The sequence below is a fragment of the Vigna angularis genome, chromosome 9 (genome assembly GCF_016808095.1).
Source record: "Vigna angularis cultivar LongXiaoDou No.4 chromosome 9, ASM1680809v1, whole genome shotgun sequence".
Classification (NCBI taxonomy): Eukaryota; Viridiplantae; Streptophyta; class Magnoliopsida; order Fabales; family Fabaceae; genus Vigna; species Vigna angularis.
Window position 1 is genome coordinate 28,710,501 of NC_068978.1, and position 14,013 is coordinate 28,724,513.

Genomic DNA, 14,013 nt, shown 5'->3' on the forward strand with positions numbered 1-14,013 from the left:
TCATTTCAGATTTAAGTAGAAACATAGCATGAGAATATGGACACAAATACTATTCAGCCATACAATAAAAACAAAGCATTGGCCATGAAATTGAGTAACTAAGATGTCTTCAGATTTTAACAGCCAATACCAAACTTTACTGATCATTTACTGATCACACACTACTTAGACAAGGAAAAAAAAAACATAGTCAAACATAATTTATGAGAGTGCATATAAAACATTTAAAACTACAGAGAAGCTTAGTTTGATGGGAAGGCAGAACTGAGGAAGTCCTCATCCTCACAGTGCAAGTTGTTGGACTCCATCAGAAATTCAATTTCCCCACTGTTGAATTTCAGAAGAAAAGCCAATCTGATGAGCTTAGCAAGCTCAGGAACATGATCATGATTCTCTTGCAAAACACCCTCTGATATGGCTTCTGAAAAATATGTAGCATATTTTAGCAGACTTGCATCTTCTCTTTGCCAGTTCATTTGGGTGAAAAACTTGGAGCTTTGTCTTTGCCAACGTACCATTCTGTTTGCCTTTTTGATAATTTTGTCCCCTGATGATAATGGCAAAGTGTAACTTGCAGTGACTGCACCGTTTGTCTCAAAGAAACTCAATTTGAGCAGATCTTGAACAGCTTCATGTCTCTTGCTTGGTTCCATTTTAAGACTAGAAGAAGAAAGGAAACCCAGAATAAGCTTAGCCAACACCTTCACATTACAAATATGACCAAGATCAACTTGTTTAAGTTCAACACCGTTGTTCAAGGATGACTCTTCCATGCTAATAGATTCGGAGACATTTCGAGCACCAATTTTTCTGTATATGTTAAACAACTCACACCTGGTCAATGGTGCCAAGTTGTGAGGATACCAGACAAAGACTTTCTCCTGCTCAAAAAGCTTCTTCATATGGAGGTTATCAGGAATGAAAACATCATTCTTGTTTAACAAAAATATTTCATTGTTGCCAGATGTTGCAGGTAGTTTCAAAAAGCAATTAGCAAGTTTCTTCTCAGATCTTGAAGACAAATGTTTCAACATAAACCCCCAGAACTTAGAACATTGGTCAGGTGACAACTCTTCCACTGAACTCTCCCAATCATTCCAAATATTGATGTAATCATCAAGGGAGGGCATGCTGCGGATTTCCAAGGCAAAGGAGAAAAATGGAAGAATATCCTCATCATAGTCATCATCCAATACATAAAACTTTGAACCAAAAAGATCATCCTGGTCATGTATGACGCATTGTTCAGAACTGACCCACACTTTACTTTCTGGAATCCAAATTTTTCTGGCAGCTTTATCTTCAATTTTCCACTTGTGCTCGCTCAAGTACCTATACACATGCACAAAGTTGTAATAATCAGACAGAATGAATCATAGATACCATCATAGGCTTAAAATTTTGAAAAGAATATAGAAAAAGAGGAATAATCTACTTGAGAGAAAAAGGATGATGTACCTGTATGTTTTCACAATGGTGTCATAATCAGTGAGATGGTTAAGGTGATTAGAAATCAAAGGGCACCCTTTCTCAACGTCAATGGTTACTCCAATTGCATTGAGTTCTTTCTTGTATGATGCAATTTCAGGTCCATAGAAATTCTCATCAATGAAAGGCCCGTCTGTTGGCTTGAGGTACCTATTCCACTTGGAGTCAAACAACAAACAGTTATCTGGAGATCTATAACCAGCATGTGTTTTCAACCAATTTCCAGACAATCTCTTTTTGAAATCATCTTCAATTTCGAAAACACCCACATGCATTTGTACGCGGATGCATTCCAGCAAGGAAAAAACACTTTCAGGAGTAATGGTGGAGCAATCTGAAGGAAAATTCAAACATTTAAACACAAACTTCACCCCGACTTTTACTTCGGTAACAACACCAATGCTCTTCAGCTCTTTCTTGTATTCATGTATTCCCTCACCATAGCATTTCTCACTGTCATCAATGAAAGGGAGACAAGCTATTGAAGAGATAGCTTTCCACTCTGGACCATATAAAATGCATGCTCTTGGAGACCTATAACCACCAACCCTGGTCTGCAACCATTTCTCAGTACGAATGATGTTAGAAAATTCAGGAGGAAATTTGTATTCAGTTCCCTCCAGCACCCTACAACATGAAAGAAATGACTTAACATGATTTTGGTTAAATGAAGCTTGTGATGCCTTCTGTTTGAAGAGATGAGCAAACTTTTTGATAGCCTCATCAAAGTGAATAACCACCCCTATGTGCTTTAGTTCCTCCTCGAAAGAGAAAATTTCCTCTCCATAGAATTGATGATCTATTATAGGAAGACCATCGAATACCTCCAAAATGCAGCCCCATAGAGGGTCACGCAAGAAACATTCAGAAGGAGTTTTGAAACCCATGATTGTCTTCAAGCACCTTGCTCCCTTGAGTGAATTTATGAGTTTACTAGAGCCACGGGAGAATTCTAAACATTCCAATAACAAAACAACAGCCTCAGCTGTCAAATTGGACAAATCTGAGGATGATTTTAAATGGTCAATGACCACTTGGTAGTTTTCATCGAAGCCAACTACCACACCCAGCAACTTCAACTCCTCTTTGAACTTATATATGTCCTTACCAAAAAAATCCTTATCAATGAAAGGGATAGAACTAACTTGAGATGCAACTAGCCAGTCTGCATCATACAATACAGATCCTATAGGACACCTTAGATCACGAGATGTCCGTAGCCAACTTCCCTCTTTGATGCAGTTGACAAACTGGTCTAAGGGAAGATAATTTTGTCTCAGATATTGGATGAATTCAAGCATCAAAAGAATATGATTTCTGCTCAAAGTGAAAGAAGTTGCACGCGACATTAGCTCTCTTCCAATGAATCCACACGCTTCCTCACAGCTGAACATCACCCCAATTGTTTTCAACTCTTCCTCGTACTCTGATATTTGATTCCCATAGAAGCCCTCATCAATCAGTGGAATATCAACAAGAACAGAACCCCTCTGCAAAATTCTTCCTAATGATGAGCCAATTAAAAATGACTTTGAAGGTGGTCTCCAATCATTGACTGTAACTTTAAGCCAGCTTCCTTCCTTTATGCATTTCAAGAACCTATCTGGCAGACTCCCACCCCTACGCTTCAGATTTCGAATCCAATCCAGAAGCAAAAGGGCATTTTTTTTTGTGAGTGGTGTTTCCACAGAGGAAAAACCAGCATTTGGGGGATATATATTAGGTATATCAGAAGCATCAGCATATTTTTCCAGGAATTCTATGAGCTTCACATACCCTGTATGTTGGCCTGCACAATCCAATGGACGCAAGTACTCCTTTCCCAGCTCAACATAATCCTGATTTCTCCATGGATTAGATACAATCAACTCTGCCCATTTGCTCCCACTTGCAGGCACAAGAACCCCTTTTCTGCATCCAATCACATTACCATACTTGTCCACAAGTGGCATTGAACTACACAAACCTTGAACCTCACTACTTGATAAATATCTCTTCGAGAGAGAGTGGTATAAGAAATGGACATATTTAATGGCAAGCTTTGAGTCATTATTTATAGAACTACAAAGGACTCGTGCAAAAGTGTGCATATTAACAGTAGCGACACTAACTCGATTTTCTAGCCATTCCAACAATGTCTGCCTGCGTGGTGACTGAAAGATGGCTTGCTGTGTGACTTGCGGCATAAAGAATCGAGAGGTTTTGCAAGAAAATTCACTGTTCCAATCAATCATCCAAGAGCAAGGAGAAGACGGACTTGGATCTGCTAGAACTACTTGCTTGGCCTCAGGATGGCTGCTGCATTGATGAAGGGTAAAATGGGACAAATTATTATCAGAATTCACATACTTGATTAATGGAATCTCCATCATATTGGAGCCTGTGAATATTGACCAGTTTTTAGCAATAAACAGTAAAAGCTTCAGATAAAGAATTTCTGATGCTCCATCCACTAGATTAGAACTCTGGATGCACTTTGCATACCAATCAGTGCTGACTTGTTTTACCTCCAGAAAGCTGAGAATGCTATCATACTCACTTCTATCAAATGAAGAACTCAAGATTTTACTGTTATTGTGAGATGACAGATTATGCAAGTATACTCTTTCTTCCCGAGCATCAGTCAAAATGTCCCAGAATTCTGGCAGTAGCCTGCTAACTTCACATGGCCTATAGAAGTGCTTCTGCTCCTTGTATGTCTCAACAGGAACAATGTTTTCTCTAAGAATTTTTTCTTTGATTTTCTCCCTCACATGATTTAACTTTTCAAAAGGAGAACTATCAATGGGAAGGAACCTGAAGTAGGGTGGCAAACTGGATATTGGAGCTTCATTTGAAGCTCCTATAACAAGCGTTTTGAATGCATCCATAAAAGCTGATGGAACACATTCTAGTATCCCTTGATTCCACTTATTGTCCAAGAGAATTGTTTCCCTTGATGAAGCCAGAACAAAATCTGCTTGAATTATAAAGGGAAAATTTGTTACCATTTCTGTAGGAAGAAATGCATAGACTCCTGGTAAGCTCTTTCCCCTATGAAGCCTCTCCTGATTTGGGAAGGCTAATGTTACAGTCCACTCCTCCACATCCATTCTCCGTTCCACCACATTTTCCAACCTCACAGGAAACTTCTGCTTCCACATATAGTAGCTGCATTCCTTTTCAGAATTACCATTTTCCTCAGCAGAGAGATGAAGCGTGTACGATTCTGCATTCATGTTTTTCCTGGTGCAAAAGTTAATCTCGCTCGAAATTGACACAGCATTCACTGTATTCAGCTTTGGGTCCTCATTATCTTCCCTTACAGACAGGTGTCTGATTTTTGACAGGAACAACATAACTTCCGGATGAATATTTGAGAGCTGCTGCTTCACAGGATTGACCTTGTCTGGCTTTAGAGGTAAGATAAGTGTGGTAGTTGGAAGAGAACCAGCAGCACCACCATATATCTTCTTTATGTCATCAAGGGTTGGTTTCTCTTCAACCCATTCAGGAACTATATACCCAATGTCACAGTGTGGACAAGGTTTCTCACTGAATCGTATCTGATATCCATTGCTAAATATATAAGGATGAACAGTGAGCAGAAATACACTCTTAAACCCAATTCCTGAAATTTAACCAAAGGATATTTTCAGTCAAAAATTCGCATCTTTTTTGATTCACATGGTTACTTTAAAGCAGTGTTCTTTTGAACTTCATTTAAAAGCCTTTTCTATTATATAAATCATCCTATTCTCGTAAGAAACCAGAAAAGTATCTTGTTGAGACATGTAGGATTGAGAGTGTACCTTTTTCACCAATGTAACCACTACTTCTGTTGCCTTTCTTTGTGGACTTTCCAACACTGCAGATAGATTCAATGTTTTCAGGTGAGAAACCTTTTTCATTGTTGAAGATAAGTAAAGTGGCTGGAGCAGAAGTAGCTGTTATATCCTTAGAAGTTATGATGAACTCAAGTGATGGGTTCACTCCTTCAGCATACTTGTTATCTTCAGCATTCTGTGAATACGACAAGAAATTTGTGATGTTTAATTAGTCACTGTAGTTGAATGATACTAATGCATCATTCCTGTTAACAGTAGTAGTAAAGGTTAGATATTATCAACAGCAAAATTTCTTTTTTCCCTCACATTTAATTTATTTCTACTGCAAATATATATATCCAACTTTGTAAAATCTTTTAAGAAGACATAATAATAATAAAACCAACCAAAGATAGAACAATAAAAAATATGTATAATGTATTACAAATGTGGAAGATTTAAGACAAATGAAAAATGAAGGTATAAGTAAAGGAAAAAATAACTTAAGTGAGTGAAGAATTTAAAGAACAAATAATGATAATATTATTAGAAGATTTGTTTAACACAAAAGAAGAAGCAGTATTAAAACCTTAATGTGAAAAATCTGATCACGAAGAATGTACTAATAATAAAATAAATACAATAAAAGCATATTTTAGCCTTAGAATTGGTAGATAAAATAGAATACAATAATAAAAATATTAACTAAAAATAAAGAATGATATTAAATAGCAAAGAAACTAGCCGAATTCAATGAAATACTAAATTTAAAAGATATGATTTTAATTAATTTAGGAATGGTTCTATTGGATATCAATCAAAGCTGCAATTAGTCCTAAAGGAGTGAGATATTATGATAATTTTAAAATTGTGAGTTATATATTTTACAGAATTAAATATGTTTTAAGCTTTTTAAAATTAGTTATTCTTTATTAATACATAAAAAACAGTTAAATTTTGTTAAATTTTTTATTACGTGTATAACTATGCTAGAATGGACATTTTTTATTTATCCCGTAGATTTCTCATTTTAAAAGAAAACCCCACTTTCAAATAAAAAAGTTTACCTAAGTATCTCCGTTATACATGTAATAAAAAATTGAATAATATTTCTTGCATTAATATAAAGTTTAGAAAAATTATATTTATACATGGCTAGATGTAAAATTTGGATTAGAAAATTTTACAATTAAAAGATGTAAATTTTACAAGACCCATTTTTCAGTCCTACCTTTTGTTAAGCTTGAAATTAAAACTATTCTTTTTTATTAGTATTCTTAGAGCATTGTTGATCATTGTGAAAGACCACAAGATTCGACGATTTTAAAATTCACAGACCAGATTTCTTGACTCGGTCCTGATCAATTGGAATGAAAGAAAATAAAAAATAAAATTATAAAGAATATTGGTCCAACTCCTTTTAACTTTTTGCTATTCATGACCTCCTTTTCTTTATAAAAGGATATTGTCTTTTCTTTAATTTACTGTGGGTTAAATATGTTTTTAGTCCCTGAACTATTGGCTGTTTTTGTTTTCGTTCATCTTTCAAAGTAAGGTACAATTTGATCACATTCTTTTCGAAACATTCATTTTAGTCTTCAAAAACTAAACACTGTTTAAAATTTGGTCCTCATTTAGCAACAAATGAGGACTAAAACCAAAATTCTGAGAGGACTAATACGAACGTTACGAAAAGAATGAAGACCAAATTGTACCTTACTTTAAAACAGAGACGAAAACCAGAAACGACAAATACTTTAGGGACTAAAAATATATTTAACCCATTTATTGTTTATGTAGTTTGATGATTATTATTTTAAACAGTTTAATTCTCATGCATCATAAATAATTTTTAAATGCAAATTAAGGAGAAAATGCCATTCAATGAATTATTTAAAGATAATTATAATAAAAGTAATAATTTACAATTGAATCATTACACAAAACTTTTATTTATATATATATATTTGTGGTGTTTCAAAAGCATAAGTAAAAAGAGTTTGGCATATCATTTAACTTGAAACCAATATAAATTTTGCAAGGAAAAATTCTTTTAACAACTTTTTTTTTTTACAACTTTTTCACAATTTATACATACTCGTGGTACTGGTATGTTTCAAATATTTTTTTTAAAATAAATTCAAATAAATCAATAAAATAATGACATATGTATTATTGTAAAAAAGTTGTTAAAAAATATTATTAAAATATCAGGATTTTTTATTATAAAAAAAAACAATTGTATATAATAGTCTATAATAAAGGAAGAACATGAATAGTCTATACACACATATACGTGAGACTTCCACCAAATATATCGAAAACATTAGGATAAAAGAAAATAATGGTTTCAGAAGTTCAAATATATAAGATGATTATATTGTGAAAAAAGCGAAAATGATACTTACTTGAATTAGTTCCATGAGAAAATGAACATCTTTGGCATAAAGTTCAGTAGAGAGGTTTTTCGTTGCTTGGTGCAAATCCTCACGCAAAGGGTTTAGTTCCCCTCCAATGGAGAACTTCGTCCTTCGAATCTTCTGAATGTGTTCCTTTGGTGTCATCTCCATAAGGCTACTTCTGCCCTAATGTCTGACGAATGGAAGAATAGTGAGAGTGTGAGAGTGTGAGAATGTGAGAATGTGAAGGGAAGAAGAGTAATTTAAGTGTATTTAAAAGCTCATAATAAACAGCGATGACGAAAAGACTACTTCGTGGAGAAGTAAAGTAGAAAATTTGAGTTTTCATTAAATTTATAATCGATTATTATTGTACGGCTAAAGGCTAGTGTCCTTCTGAATTTCCTTTAAGTTTCCTTATACTTTCCACGACACCAATCAGAAGATTGCAATATGTTCTCAGTTGCATATGTACCTTCTACTCTTTCTAACTTTTATCTGTATTAATTATATATGTATATTGTAATAAAATAAATCTATATCTTTAAATATCTTTAAAATAAATTTATAAGTCCTAATAAGATAATATTAAATCTTAGAAAATTAAATTAAATTAAATCTCACTCATAAAATAAAATAAATACCATAATTTTTTAATATAAATTAAAAAATGTCAGTATATTTATTTATTTTAAAGATGAAATGAATCAAATATCAAATTATAGATGAACAAACCTTAACAACCATTAATAAAAGAAATAAGAATACTAACATTTAAAATATATATATATATATATATATATATATATATATATATATATATATTTATATCAAATTAATAAAAGTTATATGAGAGTTTAGTGATCTCATCTATTTTTAATAAAATTGGTTTAGTTTTCCGTTATCACTAGAAGTTCAATAATATAAATATACGTTGTAATAAAATAATATTAAATATTAGAAAATAAAATTAAATCTCACTCAAATAATTAAAATAAATACCATATTTTTTTAATATAAATAAAAAAATGTCATGAGTTAAAGGTATGTTTGTTTATTTTTAAGATGAATTTGAGAAAGATTCAGTGGAAAATAAAATGTCTTTTATTTTTTTAAGATATTTGGAGAAAAAAGTAAAAATATTTAAAAATAATTTTTTTAAATAAATAGTGGATATCTTCAAATCCTCTCAATCTTCCTTCCTTCAAATCATCTCTTTCATTTCTTAACTAATCCACTAAATTCAACATACTCAACTCCCACAATTCCATCTTCTCAAAGAACAGCAAACCTTAACACATTCTTAAAAGTGTATTGTTAAAAACTAAACGCCACACTTTAGAAATGTGTTGTTTAAAACAGATGGCAACACTTTTATAACAGAAAAAAAAAATATCTTAGTTTGCATTTATATGCTATAATGTAGGATTACTAAATATAATATCTTCCTCATCAATCATGAAATTATTTTATTTATTGATAAACTTAACCAAATTAATAATTGTATTCGTATTATATTAATAACGTGTGAAAATTATTATAAATTCTTGTCATATATTATTGTACTTCAGAAGAAAAGTTATTTAAAACTTGCAATATTGCAAAATAAAAATTTAAGAACAGAATTTTATAATCATTTGTTTTCAAAATTATCCTTGCTGAAAAGTATCTTCTTTTTCTATGTAATTGTTTTAGATTTTCAAAGTAAATAATGAATAAGTACAAAGAAAATATTGAAACTTGGTCAACAAACAACCAATAGATTATTGAAAATATTTATCTTTCCAATATCTTGACTTATTGAAAAAGATGCATAAAATGTAATCTTTCCAATATCTTGACTTATTGAAAAAATGAAATCAATATAGACATTAAATTAATACTTTTATTGAAAGAATAATTATTTGGGAAATATAAGAAGAAAAGTTATTTAAAACTTTCAACATTGCAAAATGAAAATTTAAGAAACAAAATTTTATAATTATTTATTTTCAAATTTATCCTTGTTGAAAAGTTTCTTTCTTCTTCTTTTCATTGTTTTGAGATTTTCTTTAAAATATAAAATATTAAAATATTATCAACCACCAATAAATATGATTATTAAAACATATTTATCTTACTAGGATATTGAATAAGGATAATGATACTTAAACAATATTTTTTTAAACATTTAAACATCATCTACGTGTCATTCTATGATTGGTCCATGATGGCGTTTATGATTATTATTATTGATTGTGAAATAATTTTAGACCAATCACATAATGACATGTAAATGATGTTTAAATATTGTCAAAAAAATATTGTCTAAATATTATTATCATTGAATAATCCTAAACTCTAAACATTGATTCATAACCAGTCTACAAAATCTTAAATCCTTTTATAAATTGTTTGTTATTGTTGAAATAGAAAAAGAGTTCATTCCTCGATTAATATTATTTATATTTATACATTAATCTAGAACGTTAATTTATATTTTTAATAATTATTTAAAAATATAATAACAATATAATAACTATTAATATAATCATAAATAATAATTAATATATAAAGTATCAAATTTAATTATAATATTTAAATAACTTACTAAAATATTAAATTTAGTTATAATATATAAATATAAATTTAACTGTCAAATAATAAAATTAAATATTTATTTTTATTTGTATTGAGCCGATAACTATTTATTTTTTTTGGACTTAATAAAATATTATTAAAATCTTAAACATATATTTTTCAAAAATAATTTACTAAAAATAATATAAATAGATATAGGTGTCAAAATTGAGAAATAAAAACATATTACAACATAGAAAACGGTAACACTTTCATAGTTTAAATTTGACCTTGAAAGGATTCCGATTAAAAATATTAAATTTACTTGGTGAAATTTTAAATTAATTTTATTATGTTACTTTAAATTACAATATAAGTTATAATAATTAAATATTAATAAATATTTTATTATTACCAATGATAACAAAAATTTTAAGCGTACCTATGTTAACTTTCTTTATAATAATAAAATCATTGTTGTTATTATTATAATCAGTAAAAACACATTCATATTATATTATATATATATATATATATATATTATTTTTTTAATGATAACATAATATAATAAAATTATAACTATGAAACTAAATATAAATATCTCTTTTATAATTTCGTTTTAGATCATTTTTGTTTAGTTTATAGATAATATCTATTATAAATAGTTATTTTAGTTTAAAAATTCTTGAATTCAAAAATATGGTTGAAATTAAAAATATGGTTAAATTTTAAAAAAAAAATATCATTTAAAGAGTAAAATTGGTAAACGATTGCTTATTAAAAAGTAAACTTCGAAAAAAAATGTGTAACAAAAAGTTATAATTTTATACTAATAGTTTTTATTTATTTTATAGATACTTTTTTAATTAAAAAAATGTTAATTTTAAAATTATAATTAGATAAAAAATGTAGCATCTCAAAACTATAGTAGTTTATTAAAGTGTTATCACATATCTAATATAATAGAACAGTTGTTCACTAGAATGTAAAATATATAAACTTACAGTTATTCAAAAATAACTATAAATTTTAAACTTTATATACAAAATGCTAAACAAAACTATAAATACTATTATGAAGAAAACTAAGCGACATCATCTCCTTCATTCAATGTTTGCTCTAAGGAAATATTTTCTCCCTCTGCTCACACCCACAAAATGATCATAGCAAAGGAAAGAACACAACAACATACAACAACATAACAAACAAAAGGAAAAGCTAGATAAACAAGACAATTTCATATTTATATAAATATATATATACTAGTCAAACAAAAGAGTATAATAACACATCAATCATTCTATACATACCATAACTTAGATAAGACTCATTCATATTAAGTATGAATGTTAAACTATTGGAAGTTTGTGCACTTGTATGGTAAACAACTGACCCACCCCAAGCACTATACAAAGTTAGTCTGTTTTAGTTGCCTAAGGCTAGATTCAAAGCATATAGATAACAACCTTCTGCTACTCTCACCTATGCATCATTCCTCTCTACTTGAGAATGAATGATTATTAGAGTGTCGGAATAGACCACAATTTCAAAGCTTCATTCATTCATACAACATTAACAACATCAACCAAGACACTACCATGAAATCTCACCCTGAGTCATGGATTTATGTCCACTAAACATACTTCAAAGGTATAGAAATACCAATTCACAAGAATTAATCATCATAGGAACACTCATAACATTTAACAAATCAAAATAGGACTCAAAGATACCAAAGAATTACATTAAAATTTAAGATGCAAACAAACCTAGAATTAGTCACTCAGTAACCAAGCTCCCTGGGCAACCACAAAGTCTTCTCGCTCAATGACCTAGCTCGTTGTGCGAATACACAAACAGTGGATCAGACCCCTCAACCTCTCGCTCAGCGACCCAGCTCGTTGTGCGAATAAACTGAAATTAATCCCAGACCTCAACTTCTCGCTCAGCAACCCTACTCGTTGTGCAAATAAACAGACAGTGTTCCAAACCTCCTAATCACTCGCTCAATGACCCAACTCTCTAGGCGAATCAAGAGACAGTGGTCCAGACCCTTATAGTCTCTCCCTGAGCAACTTCACTCGCTTAGCGAGTCTGCATAATTCTACAGCATGAAAACTACATAATTTTCACCCCAAACCACTCTTGACCAATTTTATATATTTTTCTCAACTTCTAACCCTCTTAGATAATGTTATACACTCAATTATACTTAAACAATAGTATCTAATTCATCGTAGGCTTATTTTAAAGTGATTACTTACAAGATTCAACTCCAAAATATACCAAACCTCAACTTATGGACTCAAATTGAATTTACCATTTGTGGCATAATTTCAAGCAACTTAGGGACTCCAACAAGTCCCATATGACTTACCAAGACTCCCTAAACTGACCAATTGAGCATAAGACCTCCAAAGCAAGTTTTAACTAGTCCACTTTCCTTAAAACTGGTTCTAAATTAAAGTAAACTATGCCTATCCATCACCACACATTCTTAGCACAAATTTTTCCTCATCTCCAAACACTTGAACAAATCACAAAACACCTCATAATTGACCCCAACTGCACCAAACTAGATCTCCACTCTTTTCTCACAACTACACTACCTAAAACTTCATTTCTTCTTCCAAAATATTACTAAGACTTCTAAGTTTTCAACATTTATTCAAATAACCTTACCACACATATTTTTAATAGAATCTCAACATGATAACATCCAATTTCAGATCAATTAATCATTCAATGCATTTCATAACAGTAGTTCATCATCATATACTCAATTACACCCAATTACTCTATCACTCAAATCATCAGTAACACACATAATTTTGCATCCAAATAGTTTAGTACTCACAGATCATCAAACTTACACAACAAACCACAATTAAAAGCAAAAATCTAACTTCCCTTACCTGTAAAAAACTTCTACAGTTATAAAATGCCTCGACCGTTGTTTACACCGCAAGGAACTTCTAAAAACACCTACAAATCACCGATTGATGATTGGAGACAAACCTTAGAACCTAAAATGAAGCAAGAATCAAGAAAGAAGATCACTTGATTCATGCAAAACAACTTCTCTTTGCATGATCAAGGATCAAGAAAAAAAACACCAAGAATAAAGGAATGAAACTTACTTGTTCTACTCAACAAATTGATCAGTCCGATAGGTAGTCCTTGTCACAAGGATCGCCTAGACACCTCCTGATTGTCAAATGAATGACTTAGAAGTAAAAAATCTTAGAGAGATGTGAGAGAAAACGAAGAGAATAATGTTTTAGAGATATAGACGGTATTTTAGATAATGAGATGAGTTTAGAAAATTCTATTTATATTATGAAATTATTTTATAATAAAATACTCGGTCTCATTATTTTAATACACCTACCAATTCTAATACTCTAATTTCTAAGTTCTTAAAAAAAATGGTAAAACTCAAATAAACGGTGACTGAAAATAAAATATTGATAAAATAATTATTTTAATTTTTAAGAAGAATATTTTATAAAAATTAAAAATAAATATAGATAAAATGAAAATTTCCTTTTATATATAAGTATAGATAATAAAAGAAATAATAAAAATAATAAATATAATAGAATGTATTTATTTGATCTTGATAATTTATTTTATCATATTTTTATAATGAAATATGATTTTTTATTTATGAAAATTCATATTTAAATTTAAATTTGATTTTAATTTTAATTTACAATTTTTTTTTAACGTTAAATTATTTAAAAAATATATTTTATAAA

General features: G+C 30.1%; 1 protein-coding gene across 1 annotated transcript; it reads right to left on the bottom strand.

The window, feature by feature from the left end:
* Positions 1 to 90: 90 nt before the first annotated feature.
* Positions 91 to 7,947, bottom strand: LOC108347609 (uncharacterized). The gene is made up of 4 exons (XM_017586974.2): positions 7,703 to 7,947; positions 5,280 to 5,490; positions 1,459 to 5,098; positions 91 to 1,332 (listed from the first exon to the last, which is right to left on the bottom strand). The coding sequence occupies exons 1-4, from the start codon at positions 7,862 to 7,864 to the stop codon at positions 243 to 245; spliced, it is 5,103 nt and encodes a 1,700-aa protein (XP_017442463.1). The 5' UTR covers positions 7,865 to 7,947; the 3' UTR covers positions 91 to 242.
* Between the last annotated feature and the right edge of the window lie 6,066 nt (positions 7,948 to 14,013).